The following is a 22474-nucleotide window of genomic DNA, read 5'->3' on the forward strand; positions in this document are numbered from 1 at the left end:
GTTCTTGTGCTTTCTCTTTAAATAGGTCCAGAAGGAAATCCATCTGGCAAACACATTCAGAGTAAAGAATTAGTGCCTGAAGTTTAAGTGTAAAGGAGAAATGTCAGGATTCAGGTGTAACCCAGGGATAATCAATATAGACAGACTTCCCCAGCGGTATGATCAAGCCACTTGAATGGTATTAGTAAGCAAGACACAGCATAGAAGCTCCAGTTTGTTTCTCTCTATACATTTACCTTATTTCTCTATCTGGAGTTCAGCCTTATTGATGTTTGTCTGCTGCATACACTGTCATACCTTGGCTCCCAAATTTTCCTAACTGAATAACTGAGACCGAAAGAGCTTCTCCCGTCCCAACGCCAAATTCCTAGAGAAAGAATCTGATGGCTTTTCCCAGGTGAGTTCCATGCTCTTTTTCCAATTGATTTGTGTGGTCATGTGGGAGGATGAATACGGATACTGAGGACTCATCTAGAATCCAGTGACATTTGTCTTTTGAAAGAAATGAAGCTATTGGTAAAAGAGAACCATAGGCATGAGTGAAGCAGATAACTTTGGATGAACACTTTGCTGGTGCCTCACAAATACCACTGCCTGGACAGCCTATGCATGTAGTGGGGATGCCCTCACCTCTGTGATACAGATGTCAACAGTTCCTACATAAGTATTAGAGGATGGGAGTGATTCATCAGTTCCTGTTAGCACCTCTCCCATACTCATTCAACACTCACTGGCCAGTACATAAACAACCCTGATCCATTGCAAATTTCTGCTGAAGGGCTTTCTTTCAGATACTTGTGAATTAATGCCCTTAGAAAGTAAATGTTCCTATGGAGCAGCCCTTAGCAATGACAAATGAGTACTGGAGGATGAATATGGACCCCACTTGGCTCTGAGAAAGAAGGGGGATTACTCTGAGGCATGATCTACCTTGGACTTCAGAGATCCTGAGGAGAAGTGATATCCATTTGGACACAGAACAAACCTGTTAATAACTCACCCTCTTTTGGGTTCCTCCCCTTCCACATATCATCTCACTACCTTCTTCCCCTAATGGTGCTTTCTGTGATCAACGCCCAAATAAACTACCTCCTATCACATACCATATAAAGATTTCCCTCTTTGGGATGCAACGTAAGATAGGAGCATAGGACATAAATTGCCAAATGCCTATCTTCAGGGCTGGCATGATGGAGAGAAACAGGAAAGGACAGTCATTGGCAAAGGTAAGAGAGAGAAGCAGGAGCCGTGAGAAAGCTTCAGGTCTAACGTGTACCTGGCTGAGTCAGGGTGCAGAGTGTGAATACAGCTTGAACACTGGAGGAAGATCTAATCTACGCAGAGAAGGGAAAAAGAAGCATTGGAGAAGAGGGGGTAACGTCCTCAGCCAGATCATGGTGCAAGATCAGTAACAGACAAGCTAAGTAAGACTCATCCCCTTGAAATCTTAGCAGATGGGAACACAAAGGGAGCAGGGCCCTGCTGGCTGCCTGGAGACATGGGATTCATGTGGTCAGTAACCTGAGATGTATTAGGGAAACTTCTCAGCTGAGATCCAGAGGAGTGAATTAACAATCCACTAATATATTCTTAGTTTTCACTTGAGTAATTAATTGTTAACCAGTCAATATAAAGATACTGCCTTACAAATGAAACCATTGGCTAATGTTTCACTTCAGTAAAGTGCTTCTTGTAAGAGGAAAGAATCCTTTCCTTGTAGATATAATTTTAAAAAGATAAGGCCTTCATTTGAAAACTGTATAAGACACCATATTTTAAGGCTTAAAAACAGAGAGAACTTCAGAGTTTTACTCAGGAACATGTTAATTAATAAGTAAACATATAAAGATCCAACAATCTGATATGTATTCACTGAGACTACAGTAACTCTGACAGAAAAAAAGCATAGAAATTACTTATCTAATCCTAAACTGTAGACACCAAGGTTCTTTTCAGTGATAGCTGATGAGAAAGAACCAGTTCCAATATCCCTCACTAGCTGACTGAATTGCAAAGTTTTACATAAGTCTTTCAAAGCTAAGTACTTCCTGAAACAGAGAAAAAAAAAAAAAAAAAAAACTTTAGTAACTGATTATAATCTATATAATTAAACCTCTAGAAACTCCATAGCTATTTCTACTTGAAAGTGATTGGATTTCCTTTATTAATTATATTTCCAACATTCTAATAAAATTTGTAGTTAAAAATTAACCCAGAGACACTAGGAAAAAGGCACTCTGTTGCTTCTTTGATGTATACCCTTTGGCTCTCAAAACTTAGCAATATAAAAATACAGAATCAAAGAGACTTAGACAAAATAAGCATTTTCGTACACAAAAGACAATATAGAAAGCTGGAGTGCTTAATGGAGCTGATGGTCTATATTCCAAAGCAGGCAGTGGGAGATGCAAATTTACCTCTTTGGGATAAGAAGGACTAGAGATCATCCATGTGAAATGGAGAAAAGGAGTTGGCTTCACTGCTTAAATCCAGGGGCTATGATTTCTAAAAGTAGGGTGAAAAAATACTGGTAACTGCTGCTCAGAGCTGCAGGCAATGGAAGCTCGAGCTGCCTGAGGTTCACTAATCAGTCCTGTATATCTTTCATATCCCTACCAGGGAGGAGGCCCAAGCCTTCATTATGAGAGCTACTTGTCAACTGAGGGCACCAGGACATTCCTGGAAGGAGCCTCATAACTCCTTGTCAGAGAGGAAAGAGCCCGGAAAGTGAAAGAAAAAGAAAACAATGCAAAGCAAAAAAATACATATTCCCCTTAGATAAGCCTGTGATCCACCATTCTAAAATGCATGAAGAAACCTAATGCTAAGAAAGACAATCAATAAGATAAACATCACAACAGGAATTATCTCCTCATGATATTAACTTTATGGAATATTTTGACAAATGCTTTATAGTAAACACTGCTATGATACTCAAAGATAAAATCTTATTAAGGAATGAACAAGAAAACATCAAACGAGAAGCTACATATATTTAAAAGGTGAATATAAAAAAACTAATCGAAATATAAGAAATAAAAAACATCATCAAAATAAACAATAAAATCAATAGACAGGATAAACTCTAAACAGAACACCCCTGAAAAGACTATTACTGACTTGGAAGATAGCACTGAACACTTCATCTACCACACAGCAAAGAGATAAAAAAGGTAAAATATATGTACAAGCTGTTAATATTCCCACAAGATCGATTGAGATCCTTTACACTTAAGCTTCAGGCCCTAAGCTCTTGGGATCTCTTTCCAGAATACAGAAAATGCAGGCAAGGAAGAGAAGGAATATTTGATAAGATATTAGTTGAGAATTTTCTGACATGGAAGAGAGATATAAGTATTCAAAATGATAGCACAGTTTGAGTACCAAGCAGAATAATAACAATAATAATAACAACAATAATAAAATAACATAATAGACCCATTGCTAGATACATAATAGAGAAATTTTCAGGAAATCAAGAATGAAAGAAAAAAACCTTAAAAGCTAAAAAGGAAAGTCAGTTTACCTTTCAGGTAAACTTGACATAGAACAGATTTCTCATCAACAAGAAAAGTCATAGAAGATAGGGTAATAACTGCAAAGTGCTGAGGGGAAAAATAGTTATGAACCCAGAAATCTATGCCTAGAGAAAGTGTAAATTGAGAGTAAGGGCAAAATGAAGACATCTCTAGAAATAAGACTAAAAGAAGTTGTCACAAACAAACCCTTACAATATTGATTTAGGTTACAAGAAAAATCTTAAGTGAATGACAATTTTTTTTTCTTCCTGATTGTATGTTTGAACCATGTGTTTTGTTTACAAGGAGGCTCCTCACAATCCCAGCTTAACTCTTTCCTTCCCAGGGTAAATACACCATGTTGCCCAGTCTGTTCTCCAGGAACTATCCTTGCTATGTGGTTGTTTGGCTCAGTGGGGACAAGACCCGGGACTGCTGTACCCAACATCAGGATCAGGATCTAGATATTCCTCTCTTTAACCAACTTCTTCTTAGTTTACACCACTGCCTCTTCTCTCTGCTTGCTACTTTTTAAATGTTTGTTTTTCAGAGTCATAACCATGGCCCTCTTCTCTTACTGTATATTTTGCCTTAACGTGTGAACATTAGAAGCACCTAAACACACGTTAAAATGTAGATTCTTGCATTTAGCCCCAAATAATGAATCAGAATGGAGGAGAGTGAACCTTGTAACTGCATTTTTAGCAATCAACTAAGACAATTCTAATGCATACTAGGATTTGAGAACCACTGCTTTTATAAGCTTACTATAAACATTATCATGCTTTCCTTTTGACTCATACCAATAAGTCACAAAATTATCAGAATCAAACCCATGTTCTGAGTTCCATATGCATATATTCACCTGCTAACTGGCCATTTCAATATAAATGTCCTTTATTTATCCATCTTCCTACCCCTTTACTCTATGTAGTCCCTTAGCTGAGAATGTGTTCCCACCAACATTTGTTCCCACATTTTCTGTTAATCCCCAGCCCATTAATCCTGAGCTCCAACCATTGCTTACTCCTGGACATGCTATGTACTGTCACATTTTTAGGCTTTGGCACATGTCCCTCCTCCCAGTCTGAGAGGCCACACTCTCCTTCTATACCCAGAAGACAACAACTCCATTAATATCCTGGTCAAATGTAATGTCTTCTGTGAAGCCTTTTCTTACTCCCCAGCCAGGTCCCCACCTCTGTCTTTCTACACCAAGGTCTCAATCACAGCATTTTCCATGTGGTCTGGAAACTACCTATTTACACCTGTCTTCCCCACCAGTCAGGGAGCACTTGCAGGAAGGTCTGACCAGTGCTCATTTGTTTTTTTATCTCAAGGCTCAGTACAGAACCTAGCTTGGAGTAGTACGCAGCATGTGTTTATTAAGTAAGGGTATAAACACATAAGTGAATTGATAGATACTTGGCCAACATTCACAAATTCCAAATCAGCATATGTATTTTTTTAAATGTACAGTGTCAGCTCCATATGGAACTTTCAGAATCTCAGAAAACTCTTAGATTCCGTTCTTCAGAAAATTCACATACTAATTAGCAAATTGAGATCCTCAAGTAAGAAACTCCAAGTAAAATCTTTTAATACTTTTTCAGACTTCTTTTTAAATATGAAGCTACAAAAATCAACAGCATGTTCTGCGTTCTCTAGAGTTAAGAAAGAAGTTTGTGGACACTGTTAGCTCTTTATCTGGTTACTCCCCCTACTCCTCATGTAACTGCTCTAGTCTCTGAATTGATGTGGTGCCCTTTGATTTTTTTAAATTGAAGTATAGTTGATTTACAATACTATCTATGATACAAAACTATCACTATAGTGATAGTTTCAGGTATACAGCATAGTGATTCAGTGATTGTTTTCTGAATATATTCCATTATAGGTTATTATAAGATATTGAATATAATTTCCTGTGCTCTACAATAAATCCTTGTTGCTTATGTTTTATGTATAGTAGTTTGTATCTGTCCACTTCTGCTTTGTATGTAGATGCATTTGTACTATTTTTTAGATTTCACATATAAGTTATACCATGTGGTATGTCTTTCTCTGACTTACTTCACAAAGTAAAATATTCTCTAGGAACATCCATGTTGCTGCAAATGGCAATATTTCATTCTTTTTTATGGCTGAGTAATATTTCATTATATATATATATATATATATATATATATACACACACACACACACACACACACATACACATTATATATGTATACCACATACTCTTAAGCCAATCATCTGTAGATGGGCACTTGGCTTGTTTCCTTGTCTTGGCTATTGTAACTAGTGCTACTATGAACATTGGGGTGCATGTATCTTTTCAAATTAGAGTTTTCATCTTTTCCAGATATATGCGCAGGAGTGGGATTACTGACTTATATGGAAACTCTTTTTTTAGTTTTTTAAGGAATCTCCCTATTGTTCTCCATAGTGGCTGCACCAATTTACATTTACATTTCCACCAACAGTGTATGAGGGTTTCCTTTCCTTCACAATGCCTCCAGCACTTAATATTTGCAGACATTTGATGATGGCCATTCTGAGTGGTTTGAGGTGATATCTCACTGTGGTTTTGATTTACATTTCTCTAATAATTACTGATATTGGGCATCTCTCTATGTGTCGTTGGCCATCTGTATGCCTTCTTTGGGAAAATGTCTATTTAGATCTTCTGCCTATTTTTTGATTGCATTGTTTGTTTTATTTTTCACATTGAGGTCCACAATTTATCTGGAGTTAATTTTTGGTTATGGTGTAAAGTAGAGGTTAAGATTTCTTTTTCTTAAAGGAACGAAACTGAGTTATTCGTAGTGAGGTGGATGGACCTAGAGTCTTTCATACAGAGTGAAGTAAGTCAGAAAGAGAAAGACAAATACCGTATGCTAACACATATATATGGAATTTAAGAAAAAAAACATGTCTTGAAGAACCTAGGGGTAAGACAGGAATAAAGACACAGACCTACTAGAGAATGGACTTCAGGATATGGGGAGGGGGAAGGGTAAGCTGTGACAAAGTGAGAGAGTGGCATGGACATATATACACTACCAAACGTAAAATAGATAGCTAGTGGGAAGCAGCCGCATAGCACAGGGAGATCAGCTCGGTGCTTTGTGACCACCTGGAGGGGTGGGATAGGGAGGGTGGGAGGGAGGGAGACGCAAGAGGGAAGAGATATGGGAACATATGTATATATGTGACTGATTCACTTTGTTATAAAGCAGAAACTGAGACACCATTGTAAAGCAATTATACTCCAATAAAGATGTAAAAAAAAAAAAAAAAAGAAGGAAATACATCAACATGATCATTTAAAATCAAATACTAACACAGGAGTGGGTTATGTGCAGCAAGTCTCCAGAGGCTTTATATTTTTATTACCTGGGTTGTAAGGACTCTAAGATGAAAAATAAAAATAATTTTCTCAAGCAATATCCAACATTTTTCTCTATTCATTAAAACAGTAACAACACATTTTTCTGCCAATGGTGCTGCTTAATTAATGTCTGATTCAGAAGTCTAGTAGACACTTTGGGATCAGTAGTTGTGTCTCAAAACAAGACTACAAGTCCCTTGTGCCTGTGCTACTGAAAACAGACAGTGGCAATAGGCATCTTTTCAGAAATAACTTGAAAGTTATCTTCAGCCAAAATGTTCCTAGTGGCATATATGTGGGAAATTTTATGGAGAAGTGTTGCTTACTGGATAAATTTTCAGAATTGTATTTACCTTAACTTTTAATAAAATGATCACTTTAACATTATTTTACATTAATGGCCCATTTCACATCGTTTTTTTTTTTCAATTCAAGATAAAATTTATCTTCTATTTAATTTTCTTCATTTTAGACTTTAACATTTTGACAACATCTTATCCCTTAATCAAAGGTTTCAAAATCTCTATCACAAATCACCTAAAGTCTTTGAATAGGTTATTACAGAAAATAATATGTGACTATACAAATCACTTTACAGTCATTATTTATCTCTTCCACAATTCCTTAATATGGAAGAGAAATAATTTCCTATTTTCACTGGTGATAACAATATTTTTGGCTATACTTCACATTTAAAATTTCTTTATTGACCAAAAGGAAGTTAAAACAATACAGAGCAGTTGAAATATGTTGACTTTTACAAGATAATGTTGCTATTCTTTATCTGTGATCATTGGGTGAAACCTTTTCTCCCAAAGTCATTTAATGACTTTTGTGACATCAAACATTCCTGACTACTGCCTTTGTAGAACTCACCTGTATTGCTAACGTTGCTTTGTATTTCCTGCTGTACATTTTGGGTTTAAAACCCACAACGATTAGAGTTCCTTCAGTGTCAAAAGGAAGAAGTTCTCCAACCTGAGGTTTTACAAAAAACTCAGGATCACTGCCAGGTAGGAAGTATGCCGTGAATGGCTCGGGATTTCTGGAACAAAAATATAATATCAACCTTTAAAATTGTATCATTACCCTGTTCTCTTTATGAGAACTTGATGGGTAGGGCTTGGTTTATATCCTGTTGCATAGGACTACAGTTAAACATTAATGCTGTTATGCAGCTGTGAGTCTGATACTTGTTACTTTATGGAATGCTTACAGAATAATAGTGAGGAGGCATTTTTTAAATTACCAAAAAGTGTCATTCTTTGCAGGGTGACAAAAATGGAATCTTAAAGATATTTTCAATCACATTTTATATTTATAGTGTACAAAGAATAAAATGCTGTCCCTATAATAACTGAATAACAAATGAAAATTCAATTATTTTTAAATAAATTAATATCTAAAATGCCTGACCACAGCAGCTATCATAAAGCCTTTGTTTTTACTATTATTCCAATGTGACATTTGCTCACTCTCCTTCAGTTTTCCACCTGCTAAGTAAGACATAAGTACTTTACAGGTTCATTAAAGATTCTTGGGCCTGAAGATGAACTGCTATGATCTGAAGTGAACTGAGTGACACTTAAGATTCAAGTGACCATCTTGAAGTCAAGGTAGATTACATTTGAGATGAAGACTGTGAAAGAATTTGAGGAACTTCTTGGTAGAAGAAAGCAGGAGAGAGGCACAGTACATGGGAGGTTGTGAGGATTTTAAAATCCAAACTGACAGGGGAGATACAGGCAGAAGGTAAAGAACAGTTTCCTAGAAAAGATCCAACAGTGAAACACAGAAGAGCAGATGGGAGATTCAGGTTGGGACTCACTGATCCTTTCAGTAAATGTGTATTGAGTATCATAGTAGGTGGTCTGAGAAAGTGGACTATGGATACAGATGGCTTAGACTGGAATCTTAGCTCTACCTGGGAGCATGACTTCAGGCAACTTGCTTAGTCTTTTTGAACCTCAGTTTTCATTCTGTTAAATTAATAATACCCATAAAGATTATTATCTTTCTTGGCACATGGAAAGTACCTGACAAGGACTAATTAATATTAATATAGTCATTATGATTGTTATCGTTTTAAAACATTTTATTACCAGTGCTAGGCAATGATGCATGATCCGATAAATAAGAGATGTATAAAACAGAATATCCAGAGGGGTGATGTCAGGAAGATGGCAGAATAGGAAGCCCCAGATCAGTTCCATGGAGACACTGATTCAAAAATATGCAGGCCAATTTCCATTGTGAGAAATTCTGAAACCAGTTAAGAGGCTTCTGCCCTCCAGGTGAGTGCAAAATCAGCTGCTCTGAAGCTATTAGGAAAATCTGTGGATGCAGTCACCACAAGCTCTCCCTCCTGAGCACAGTACCACAGGATTAGGAGGGAATTCTCAGGTCTCACTTCTCCCAGGTGAAGAAAAGAGAAGAGTGGACCAGACGTCCAACATCTGGATATTGGAGGTGTGGGGCTGCTGGGGGACTGGCTTCCGTCTTGCCTATCTTGAAGTACTGATGAGACCTGACACACTCCAGAAGCACGGTAGTTTCTGAGAACAAAAAAGAGCTGGGCAGGGTACTGGTTCTACAGAGGTCTCATGGTATGGCAGACAGAAACTGATATAGCTCGGAAGGCTCTCCATAAGTGCAGAAAAAGAAGAGAGGAACATGCATCCAAATTTCTGGCTTTTCAGTGGGCTGCTTAAGGTTCTGATTTCTGTCTTGCTTGTCTTATGGAACTGAGAGAACATGACAAACTCTAGATGCCTAGAGGCTGCTGAAAAAAAGATCTGGGCAGTGTGCTATTTCAGAGTACTCACACTACAGAAGACAGACACCAGAGGGAGCAAGAGATTACAAACTCCTGAGAAAATAGAAGCTGGCAAGCCCCTCTAATTAGTGATCTTCACACACAAGATCAGAAAGACATATTCACAGAAAAGATCTGAGAGGCCCCCAGAGTCTCTAGTTGCACTGCTTGGTGAAGATCTTTCCCTGTATAAAGCCAGTCTGTAAAGAATGGGAGAGGTAGCTATTTTTTCAAATGTGTAGATACCAACACAAAGTTAAAAAGAAAATGAAAAAAATTACCCTGTTAAAGAAACAAAATAAGTCTCCAGAAACACACCATAAAGAAATGGAGGTACAGGAATTACTTGACAAATTATTCAAAATAACTGTCATGAAGATGTTCAACAATATCAGGAAAACAATGCATGAACAAAGTGAGAATTTCAACAAAGAGATAGAAAATATAAAAAAAGACCAAACAAATTTTGGAGCTGAGGAATGTAGCTGAAAAATTCACTGAAATGAAAAATTCACTAGAGGGTCAACAGATTTGATCAAGCAAAAGTAATCAGAGAATTTGAAGAAAAGTCATGTGAAATTATCCAGTCAGAGGAGCAAAAAGAAAAATAAATAAAATAGAGTGAAGAAAATCTAAGGGACTTACACAACAATATCAAGAGGACCAATATACACATTATGAGTCTCAAAAGGAAAAGAGAAAAATAGAGGCAGAAAGCTTATTTAAAGAAATAATGGCCAAAAACTTCCCAAATCTGGAGAAGGAAATGGACATCAGATTCATTAAGTTCAAAAGGCTCTAAACAGGATGAAACCAAATAACTCCACAATGAGATGCATAATCAAAATGTCAACAAAGCCAGAAAGAGAATTTGGAAATAGCAAGAGAAAAATAACTTATCACATACAAGGGAATCCTTGTAAGACTCTCAGCAGATTTCTCAGCAGAAACCTTGTAAGCCTGAAATGAGAGGGATGATATATTTAAAGTGATAAAAAACAAACTGCTAAACAGAAACACTATAACCAGAAAAAACATCCTTGAAAAATGAAGTAGATACTTTCCCTGACAAAGAAAAGCTGAGGGAGCTAATCACCATTAGACCTGCCTTACAAGGCATGCTAAAGGGAGTCCTTCAAGTTGAAATGAAAAGATGCCAAACAGCCACACAAAAGCATTCGAAAGTATAAAGCTCACTGGTAAAGGTAAATATATAGAAAAATATACAAAACTCAATAGTGTAACAGTGGTACATAAATCACTTTTAATTGTGGCATAAAAGTTAAAAAACAAAAGTATAAAAATAACTATAATTATAAAATATATTAATGGATACACAATATAAAATATGTAATTTGTACATCACTAACAAAGTGTACAGATTTTTGTATGCAACTGAAGTCAAGTTATCAGCTTAAAATGGATTGTTAAACTTATGAGGTGTTTTATGTAAGCCCTATGGTAGCCACAAAGAAAACACCTACAGAAGATACCCAAAAGAAAATGAGAAAGGAATCAAAGCATGTCACTAGAAAAAAAATCAATACAACATAAAGGAAGACAGCAAGAGAAGAAAAGATGGACAAAAGAGCTATAAGACATACAGAAAACAACAAAATGACAATGCTAAGTCCTTCCCTATCAATAATTACTTTAAATATAAATCAAACTCCCCACTCAAAAGAGACAGTAGCTGATAGGATAAAAAACAAGATCCAAGTATATGCTGTCTATAAGAGACTAACTTTGGGTTTAAAAATACACATAAGCTGAAAGTTTTAAAGGGAAGAAAGACGGCAAATGGTAAACAAAAGAACATGGATGGCCTTACTTATATTAGGCAAAGCAGACTTAATAAAAAACTGTCAGAGAAGACAAAGAAGGACCTTATATCAGATCAACTTGACAGAATGATATAACGATTATACATATTATAGCTATACATATGCCCCACAATAGAGTATCTAAATATATGTACCAAAGATTAACAGAAATGAAAGGAGAAATAGAAAGCAATAGAATAATAATAGGAGATTTCAAAATCCCATTTCCAATAATGGATAGAAAACCGAGAAAGAAGATCAATAAGAAAAAAGAAGACAGGAACAATGCTATAGACAAATGGTTCTAAGAAATATACGCAGAGTATTCCACTCAACAGCAACAGCATTTACATTCCTCTCAGGGGCACATGGAACATTCTCAAGGACAGACTGTATGTTAGGTCACAAATCAAGTCTAAACAAATTTAAGAAGACTGAAATCCTACCAGTTGTCTTTTTCCACCACAGTGGAATGAAACTAGATATCAATAGCAGAAGGAAAATTGGAAATACACAAATATGTGGAAATTAAAAAATCAAATTTTAATTTTAAAAAAAACAATGAAATCTTGAACTACCAATGAACCAAAGAAGAAGTCAAAAAGATGTTAGAAAATATCTTGAGACAAACGAAAATGAAAACACAACATTGCTTGTGGAATGCAGCAAAAGTAGTACTAAGAGGGAAGTTTATAGTGATAAATGCTTACATTAAAAAAAAAAAAAGAAAGAAAGAAAGAACTCAAATAAACAACCTAACTCTATACCTCAAGAAACTAGAAAAAGAAGAAAAACTCAACCCAAAGTTAGCAGAAAGAAGGAAATAATAAAGAGTAGAGCAGAAATAAATCAAAGAGACAATAGAAAAAAATCAACTAAGAGTGAAACTAAGAGTTTGTTTTTTGAAAAGAACAAAATCAACAAAATTACCTAATTAAGAAAAAAAGAGAAGACAAATATATAAAATCATAAATGAAAAAGGACACATTACAATTGATGCCCCAGAAATAAAAATGATCATAAGAGACTGTTATGAACAATTATATATCAAAAAATTGTATAACCTAGAAGAAATGAATAAATTCCCCCCAAAATGTAATCTACCGAGACAGAATCATGAATAAACAGAAAATCTGAACAGATCTATAAATATTAAGCACATTGAATCAGTAATCAAAATCCTCCCAACAAAGAAAAGCCCAGGAACAGATGGTGAATTCTACCAAATATTTAAAGAAGAATTAACATTAATCCATCTTAAACTCTTCCAAAATATTGAAAAGGAGGGAATACTTCCAAATACTTCCAAGTATAATTTATCCTGATGCCAAAGCCAGAAAGACACCACAAGAAAAGAAAACTACCAGCCAATATCCTTGATGAATATAGATGCAAAAAATCCTCAACAAATGCTATCAAATTGAATTCAATGGCACATTAATAGGATCATACACCATGTCCAAATAGGATTTAACTATAGGATGCAAGGAAGGTTCCACATAAGAAAATCAATTAATATGATAAACCACTTTAACAGAATGAAGGATAAAAAACACATGATCATCTCAGGACATGCAGAAAAAAATTTGACAAAATTCAACACCCTTTTATGATAAAAAAAAAACCCTCAACAATCTAGGAATAGAAGAAAATTAGTTCAACATAATAGAGGCCCATATACAAAGTCCACAGCTAATATCATCCTCAATGTTGAAAAAACAAAAGCTTTTCCTCTGAGATCATTATCTCTGTTAGCAGATGACATGATTTTATTTGTAGAATGATTCCAGGAAAAACTGTTATAACTAATAAATGAATTCAGTAAAGTTGCAGGATACAAAATCAACATACAAAAATCAGTTGTATTACTATATACTAACAATGAACTATTTGAAAAAAGAAATGAAAAAAAAATCCTATTTAAAATAGCATGAAAAAGAATACAGTTGACCCCTGAACAACACAAGTTTGAACTGCATAGGTCCACTTATACATGAATTTTTAAAAATACATATACTACAGTACTATACGATCTGTAATTGGTTCAAATCTGTTGGTGTGGAGTCACATATAGGGAAGGCTGACTGTTGACTGCTGGAAGGTCAGTACCCCTAACTCCCATATTGTTCAAGGGTCAACTGTACTTAGACATAGATTTAACCAAGAATTTTAAGATCTGTACATTGAAAACTAACAGACAAGGATGAAAGGAATTAGAGAAGACATAAATAAATGGAAAGATATCTCCATATTCATGGACAGAAGAATCAATATCGTTAAAACGTCCATACTATCCAAAGCAATCTACAGATTCAATGCAATCCCCACCAAAATCCCAATGGCATATTTTGAAGAAATAATAAAAAAAATTGTAAAATGCATATGCAATCTTAAAGGATTCTGAATGGCCAAAACAATCTTGAGAAATAAAAACAAAGCTAGAGGCCTCATACTTAGTAACTTCAAAATTTATTCCAGATCTGCAGTAATCAATATGGAATGATACAGGAATAAAGACAGACATATAGACCAATGGAACAGAACAGAGAGCCTGGGGATAAATGCACACATATACAGTCAACTAATCTTCGACAAAGTTGCTGAAAATACACAATGGGGAAAGGATAGTCTCTTTAATAAATGGCGCTAGGAAAGTGGTATAACCATATACAAAAAAATAAAATTGGACCCCTATCATATACCACTAACAAAAATCAACTCAAAATGGATTAAAGATATAAACATAAGACCTAAACCCTGTATAAATCAAAAGTAAAAATTTCAGAGGAAAACAAGGGAAGAGATCCTTCACCTTAGTCTTAGAAATGAATTTTTGGATATAACATCAAAAGCACTGGCAACAAAAGCAAAAATAAAGAAGTAGGACTATATCACACTAAAATTTTTCTGCACAGCAAAGGAAAAAAAATCACCCAATGAAAAGGCAACCTCTGGACTGGGAGAAAATATTTGCATACCATATATCTGATAGGGGGGTAATATCTAAAATACATAAGGAACTCATACAACTCAATAGCAAGAAAACCCACAAATAACCCTATTAAAAAATGGGCACAGGACCTCAATAGATATTTTTCTAAAGAAGACAGACAAATGGCCAACAAGTATATGAAAAGGTGCTCAACATCACTGATCATCAGGGAAATGCAAATTGAAACCACAGTGGGCCATCACCTCACACCTGTTCAAAGAGTCAAAAAATAAGTGCTGGCATGAATGTGGAAAAAGAGAAAACTACTGAACACTGTTGGTGGGATTTAAAATTGGAACAGCCATTGTGGAAAACTGTACGAAGTTTCCTCAAAAAGCTAAAGTTGAATTACCATATGATCCAACAATCCTACTTCTGGATTGTATATCTAAAGGAAATGAAATCAGTATCTCAAAGATATATCTGCATTCCCATGTTATTGTAGCATTAGTCACAAAAGCTAAGATATGGAAATAATCTAAGTGTCTGTCTACAGTTGAATGGATAAAGAAATCTGGTATATACACAGAATGGAATATTATTTAGCCATAAAAAAGAAGGAAGTCTTGGGACATTAGGGACAACATGGATGAACCTGGAGGGCATTATGCTAAGTGAAATAAGCCAGATGAGAAAAACAAATCAGCTGCTACTTTAACCCTGTCCTGTCTGGGGAGGGAACAGACGCCCTCAGGCAATCTCCATGCAGAAGAGGGGCCAAATTCAAAGCTGAACCCCAGGAGCTGTGCGAACGAGAAAGGGAAATTTCTACCAGCAGCCTCAGGAGCAGCGGATTAAATCTCCACAATCAACTTCATGTACCCTGCATCTGTGGAATACCTGAATAAACAATGAATCATCCCAAAATTGAGGTGGTGGACTTTGGGAGCAACTGTAGACTTGGTGTTTGCTTTCTGCATCTAATTTCTGTCTAGTCTTATGCTTATCTTAGTTTAGTACTTACAGTTTATTATCATTGGTAGATTTGTTTATTTTTTTTTGTTTGTTTTTGTTTTTTTTTTTGCGGTACGTGGGCCTCTCACTGCTGTGGCCTCTCCCGTCGCTCCGGACGCGCAGGCCCAGCGGCCATGGCTCACGGGCCCAGCCGCTCCGCGGCATGTGGGATCCTCCCGGACCGGGGCACGAACCCGTGTCCCCTGCATCGGCAGGCGGACTCTCAACCACTGCGCCACCAGGGAAGCCCGGTAGATTTGTTTATTGATTCGGTTGTTCTCTTCCTTTTTTATATATATATATATATAGATATATAGGTTTATTTTCTCCTTTTTCTCTTTTTGTGAGTGTGTATGCGTAGGCTTCTGTGTGTCATTTTGTTTGCATTGCTTTGCTTTTACCATTTGTCCAATGGTTCTGTCTGTTGTTTATTGTTTGTTTTTTTTTTTTAGTATAGTTTTCAGCACTTGTTATCATTGGTGGATTTGTTTTTTGGTTTGGTTGATCTCTTCTTTCTTTCTTTTCCTTTTTTTTATTACTTTGTAATTTTAAAATTTTTAATAATTAAAAAAAAATTTTTAATAACTTTACCTTTTTCTTTATTTCTTTCTGTCTCTTTCTCTCCCTTTTCTTCTGAGCCATGTGGCTGGCAGAGTGTTAGTGCTCCGGCCGGGTGTCAGGCCTGTGCCTCTGAGGTAGGAGACCCAAGTTCAGGACATTGGTCCACCAGAGATGTCCTAGCTCCATGTGATATCAAACGGTGAACGCTCTCCCAGAGATCTCCATCTCAACGCTAGACCCAGTTTCCCTCAACGACCAGCAAGCTACAGTGCTGGACACCCTATGCCAAACAACTAGCAAGACAGGAACACAAGCCCATCCATTAACAGAGAGGCTGCCTAAAATCATAATACGGTCACAGACACCCCAAAACACACCACCAGATGCGGTCCTGCCCACCAGAAAGACAAGATCCAGCCTCATCCACCAGAATACAGGCACCAGTCCCCTCCACCAGGAAGCCTACACAACCCACTGAACCACCCTTACCCACTGGGAGCAGACACCAAAAACAACGGGGACTATGAACAAGCTGGTGGTGAAAAGGAGACCCCACACACAGTAAGTTAATCAAAATGAGAAGACAGAGAAACATACAGCAGATAAAGTAGCAAGGCAAAAACCCACCAGACCTAACAAATGAAGAGGAAATAGGCAGTCTACCTGAAAAAGAATTCAGAGTAATGATAGTAAAGATGATCCAAAATCTTGGAAATAGAATAGAGAAAATACAAGAAACGTTTAACAAGGACCTAGAAGAACTAAACAGCAAACAAACAATGATGAACAACACAATAAATGAAATTAAAAACTCTCTACAAGGAATTAATGGCAGAATAACTGAGGCAGAAGAATGGATAAGTGACCTGGAAGACAAAAGAGTGGTAATAACTACTGGAGAGCAGAAAAAAGAAAAAATAATGAAAATAATTGAGGATAGTCTCACAGACCTCTGGGACAACATTAAATGCACCAACATTCCAATTATATGGGTCCCAAAACAAGAGAAAAAGAAAGGGACTGAGAAAATATTTGAAGAGATTATAGTTGAAAACTTCCCTAATATGGGAAAGGAAATAGTCAATTAAGTCCAGGAAGCACAGAGAGTCCCATACAGGATAAATCCAAGGAGAAACATTCCAAGACACATATTAATCAAACTATCAAAAATTAAACACAAAGAAAAAATATTAAAAGCAGTAAGGCATAAACAACAAAAAACATACAAGGGAATCCTCATAAGGTTAACAGCTGATCTTTCAGCAGTAATTCTGCAAAACAGAAGGGAGTGGCAAACATATTTAAAGTGATGAAAGGAAAAAACCTACATCCAAGGTTACTCTACCCAGCGTGGATCTCATTCAGATTCGATGGAAAAATTAAAACCTTTACAGACAAGCAAAAGCTAAAAGAATTCAGTACCACCAAACCAGCTTTACAACAAATGTTAAGGAACTTCCCTAAGCAGGATACACAAGAGAAGGAAAAGACCTACAGTAACAAATGCAAAAATATTAAGAAAATGGTAATAGTAACATACATATCGATAACTACCTTAAATGTAAATGGATTAAATGCTCCAACCAAAAGACACAGACTGGCTGAGTGGATACAAAAACAAGACCCATATATATGCTGTCTACAAGAGAACCACTTTAGACCTAGGGACACATACAGACTGAAAATGAGGGAATGGAAAAAGGCATTCCTTGCAAGTGGATATGAAAAGATAGCTGGGGTAGCAATTCTCATATCAGACAAAATTGACTTTAAAATAAACACTATTAGAAGAGACAAAGAAGGACACTACATAATGATCAAGGGATCAATCCAAGAAGAAGATATAACAATTGTAAATATTTATGCACCCAACATAGGAGTACCTCAATACATAAGGCAAATGATAACAGCCATAAAAGGGGAAATCGACAGAAACACAACCATAGTAGGGGACTTTAACACCCCACTTTCACCAATGGACAGATCATCCAAAATGAAAATAAATAAGGAGACACAAGCTTTAAATGACACATTAAACAAGATGGACTTAATTCATATTTACAGGACATTCCATGCAAAAACAACAGAATACACTTTCTTCTCAAGTGCTCATGGAACATTCTCCAGGATAGATCATATCTTGGGTCACAAATCAATCCTTAGTAAATTTAAGAAAATTGAAATCATACTAAGTATCTTTTTGGACCACAGTGCTATGAGACTAGATATTGTGGAGGCTAAACAATACATTACTAAGTTATCAAGAGATCACTGAAGAAATCAAAGAGGAAATCAAAAAATACCTAGAAGCAAATGACAATGAAAACACAATGACCCAACCCTATGGGATGCAGCCAAAGCACTTCTAAGAGGGAAGTTTATAGCAATACAATCCTACCTCAGGAAACAAGAAACATCTCAAATAAACAATCGAACCTTACACCTAAAGCAATCAGAGAAGGAAGAACAAAAAAACCCCAAAGTTAGTAGAAGGAAAGAAATCATAAAGATCAGATCAGAAATAAATGAAAAAGGAATGAAGGAAACAATAGTAAAGATCAATAGAACTAAAAGCTGGTTCTTTGAGAAGATACACACAATTGATAAACCATTAGCCAGACTCATCAGTAAAAAAAGGGAGAAGACTCAAATCAATAGAATTAGAAATGAAAAGGGAGAAGTAACAACTGACACTGCAGAGATAAAAAGGATCATGAGAGATTACGACAAGCAACTATATGCCAATAAAATGGACAACCTGGAAGAAATGGACACATTCTTAGAAAAGCACAACCTTCCAAGACTGAACCAGAAAGAAACAGAAAACATAAACAGACCAATTGCAAGCACTGAAATTGAGACTGTGATTAAAAATTTTCCAACAAACAAAAGCCCAGGAACAGATGGCTCCACAGGTGAATTCTGTCAAACATTTAGAGAAGAGCTAACATCTATCCTTTCCAAACTCTTCCAAAATATAGCAGAGGGAGGAACACGCCCAAACTCATTCTACAAGGCCACCATCACCCTGATACCAAAACCAGACAAAGATGTCACAAAGAAAGAAAACTACAGGCCAGTATCACTGATGAACATAGATGCAAAAATCCTCAACAAAATACTAGCAAACAGAATCCAACAGCACATTAAAAGGATCATACACCATGATAAAGTGAGGTTTATCCCAGGAATACAAGGATCCTTCAATATATGCAAATCAATCAACGTGATACACCATATTAACAAATTGAAGGATAAAGCCATATGGTTATCTCAATAGATGCAGAAAAAGTTTCCGACAAAATTCAACACCCATTTATGATAAAAACCTTCCAGAAAGTAGGCATAGAGAGAACTTACCTCAATATAATAAAGGCCATATATGACAAACCCACAGCCAACATCGTTCTCAATGGTGAAAAACTCAAATCATTTCCTCTAAGATCAGGAAAAAGACAAGGTTGTCTGCTCTCACCACTATTATTCAACATAGTTTTGGAAGTTTTAGCCACAGCAATCAGAGAAGAAAAAGAAATAAAAGGAATCCAAATCAGAAAAGAAGAAGTAAAGCTGTCACTGTTTGTAGATGACATGATACTATACATAGAGAATCCTAAAGATGCTACCAGAAAACTACTAGAGCTAATCAATGAATTTGGTACAGTAGCAGGATACAAAATTAATGCACAGAAATCTCTTGCTTTCCTATACACTAATGATGAAAAATCTGAAAGAGAAGTTAAGGAAACACTCCCATTTACCATTGCAGCAAAAAGAATGAAATACCTAGGAACATACCTACCTAAGGAGACAAAAGACCTGTGTGCAGAAAATTATAAGACACTGATGAAAGAAATTAAAGACGGTGCAAACAGATGGAGAGATATACCATGTTGTTGGATTGGAAGAATCAACATTGTGGAAATGACTATACTACAGATTCAATGCAATCCCTATCAAACGACCAATGGCATTTTTCACAGAACTAGAACAAAAAAATTTCCCAATTTGTATGGAAACACAAAAGACTCCGAATAGCCAAAGAAATCTTCAGAAAGAAAAATGGAGTGGAAGGAATCAGGCTCCCTGTCTTCAGACTATACTACAAATCTACAGTAATCAAGACAATATTGTAGTGGCACCAAAACAGAGATATAGATCAATGGAACAGGATAGGAAGCCCAGAGATAAACCCACGCACATATGGTCACCTTATTTTTGATAAAGGAGGCAAGAATATACAATGGAGAAAAGACAGCCTCTTCGATAAGTGGTGCTAGGAAAAGCTGGACAGCTACATGTAAAAGAATGAAATTAGAACACTCCCTAACACCATACACAAAAATAAACTCAAAATGGAGTAAAGTCCTAAATGTAAGGCCAGACACTATCAAACTCTTAGAGGAAAACATAGGCAGAACACTCTATGACATACATCACTGCAAGATCCTTTTTGACCCACTTCCTAGAGAAATGGAAATACAAATAAACAAATTCGACCTAATGAAACTTAAAAGCTTTTGCACAGCAAAGGAAACCATAAACAAGACGAAAAGACAACCCTCAGAATGGGAGAAATGATTTGCCAATTAAGCAACTGACAAAGGATTAATCTCCAAAATTTACAAGCAGCTCATGCAGCTCAATATCAAAAACAGAGACAACTGAATCCAAAAATGTGCAGAAAACCTCAATAGACATTTCTCCAAAGAAGATATACAGATTGCCAGCAAACACATGAAAGGATGCTCAACATCACTAGTCATTAGAGAAATGCAAATCAAAACTATAATGAGGTATCACCTCACACCAGTCAGAATGGCCATCATCAAAACATCTACAAACAATAAATGCTGGAGAGGGTGTGGAGAAAAAGGAACCCTCTTTCACTGTTGATCAGAATGTAAATTGATACAACCACTATGGAGAACAGTATGGAGGTTCCTTAAAAAACTAAAAATAGAACTACCATACGACCCAGCAATCCCGCTACTGGGCATATACCCTGAGAAAACCATAATTCAAAAAGAGTCATGTACAGGCTTCCCTGGTGGCACAGTGGTTAGAGTCCGCCTGCCAATGCAGGGGACACGGGTTCGTGCCCCGGTCCGGGAAGATCCCACATGCCGCGGAGCGGCTGGGCCCGTGAGCCATGGCCGCTGAGCCTGCGCATCTGGAGCCTGTGCTCCGCAACGGGAGAGGATGCAGCAGTGGGAGGCCCGTGTACTGCAAAAAAAAAAAAAGAAAAAAAAGAAAGAAAATAGGGGTGAAAGCAGGTTTACCTCAGTGGTTTCTTTGGTGCAAATATCAGACTGAAGACCAATGTTACCCTTTCAGCCTTGATATTATAAGATTTTTTAATGTAATATAAAGCCACGCAGGATTCCAAATTAGCCTTCACAGCTTCAGATTCAAATTGAATTTCATATTCAAATTCACGTTTTACAGGTATATCTAAGAAAATTAAGATTAAAATGCATTTTAATTCGATTAAATATGTATAGGTTGAAAATCAATTATGTCAGCATTAATCATGCACAAGTATTTAGAGGGAGGAAGATGGTATATGTTATTTAGCTTTGTGTTCATAATACCTATTGCATTACCAGATATATAATAGTACTCAGTATGCCTTTGTTAAAAGGTAAATAAATGAATGAACATAAAAAAAAAATACATGCACCCATCATCCTTAAATTCCACTATCTTAAATCCTTAAAATTCAGACTTATGAAACAAGAAATAGCCAAGTGGAAACTAAAAATCAATATTTACTATAAAATAAAAATAATGACATGCTCTCTATAAAAAATATATTAAAAGCCTATAGACTTGTAATTTATAAAGAACGATTTGAATTAAGTTCAAACAATATTAAAACTGCATCCCAGTCTATTAGGGCAGGATTTTCAAACACTGGTATATTTTATTTTTTGGCCACATTGCACGGCTTGCGGGATCTTAATTCCCGGACCAGGGATTGAACCTGTGCCCTCAGCAGTGAAAATGTGGAGTCCTAACTACTGGACCACCAGGGAATTCCCTGGTAAAGTTTAATACAAGAGAGAGTTCTTCATTAGTCTTGGGTTATTATAGACAATATGGTTAACTGTATTTTCTTACCCAGTAGGTTACCAGAGGAAAGTTAATTATAGCAGGGTTTTGTTAGGTACATGTGAAAAATATCTTAAATTCAAGACTGGCATGTAGAAGAGAAGCACAAGCATTTATTATATTTATGCTCCATGTCCATCTAAGGAGCCCAACTTGCAAATCAAGAAGTTTGTTGCACATAGATCATGGAAGAGAGCTCCAGAGAACCATGACTTGACCTGGTCCACAGCTGAGCTAATTTCTAAAGTCTGTCTCTAGTGTGTAAAGGTAAACGCGATCCTTGGATTCACAGAACTGACAGCC

At 36.3% G+C, this 22474-nt stretch overlaps 1 protein-coding gene across 1 annotated transcript in view; it reads right to left on the reverse strand.

Annotated features, from left to right (window-relative positions):
* Positions 1–1265: 1265 nt before the first annotated feature.
* The window catches only part of CFAP47 (cilia and flagella associated protein 47), a 520230-nt gene continuing 499021 nt past the window's right edge, over positions 1266–22474 (reverse strand). Inside the window, 3 exon segments of the mRNA XM_067722746.1 lie at positions 1266–1334; positions 7789–7957; positions 21340–21511. Of these exon segments, the coding sequence (XP_067578847.1) occupies positions 1266–1334; positions 7789–7957; positions 21340–21511 (410 nt within the window).

This window comes from Pseudorca crassidens, chromosome X (assembly GCF_039906515.1).
Source record: "Pseudorca crassidens isolate mPseCra1 chromosome X, mPseCra1.hap1, whole genome shotgun sequence".
NCBI lineage: Eukaryota > Metazoa > Chordata > Mammalia > Artiodactyla > Delphinidae > Pseudorca > Pseudorca crassidens.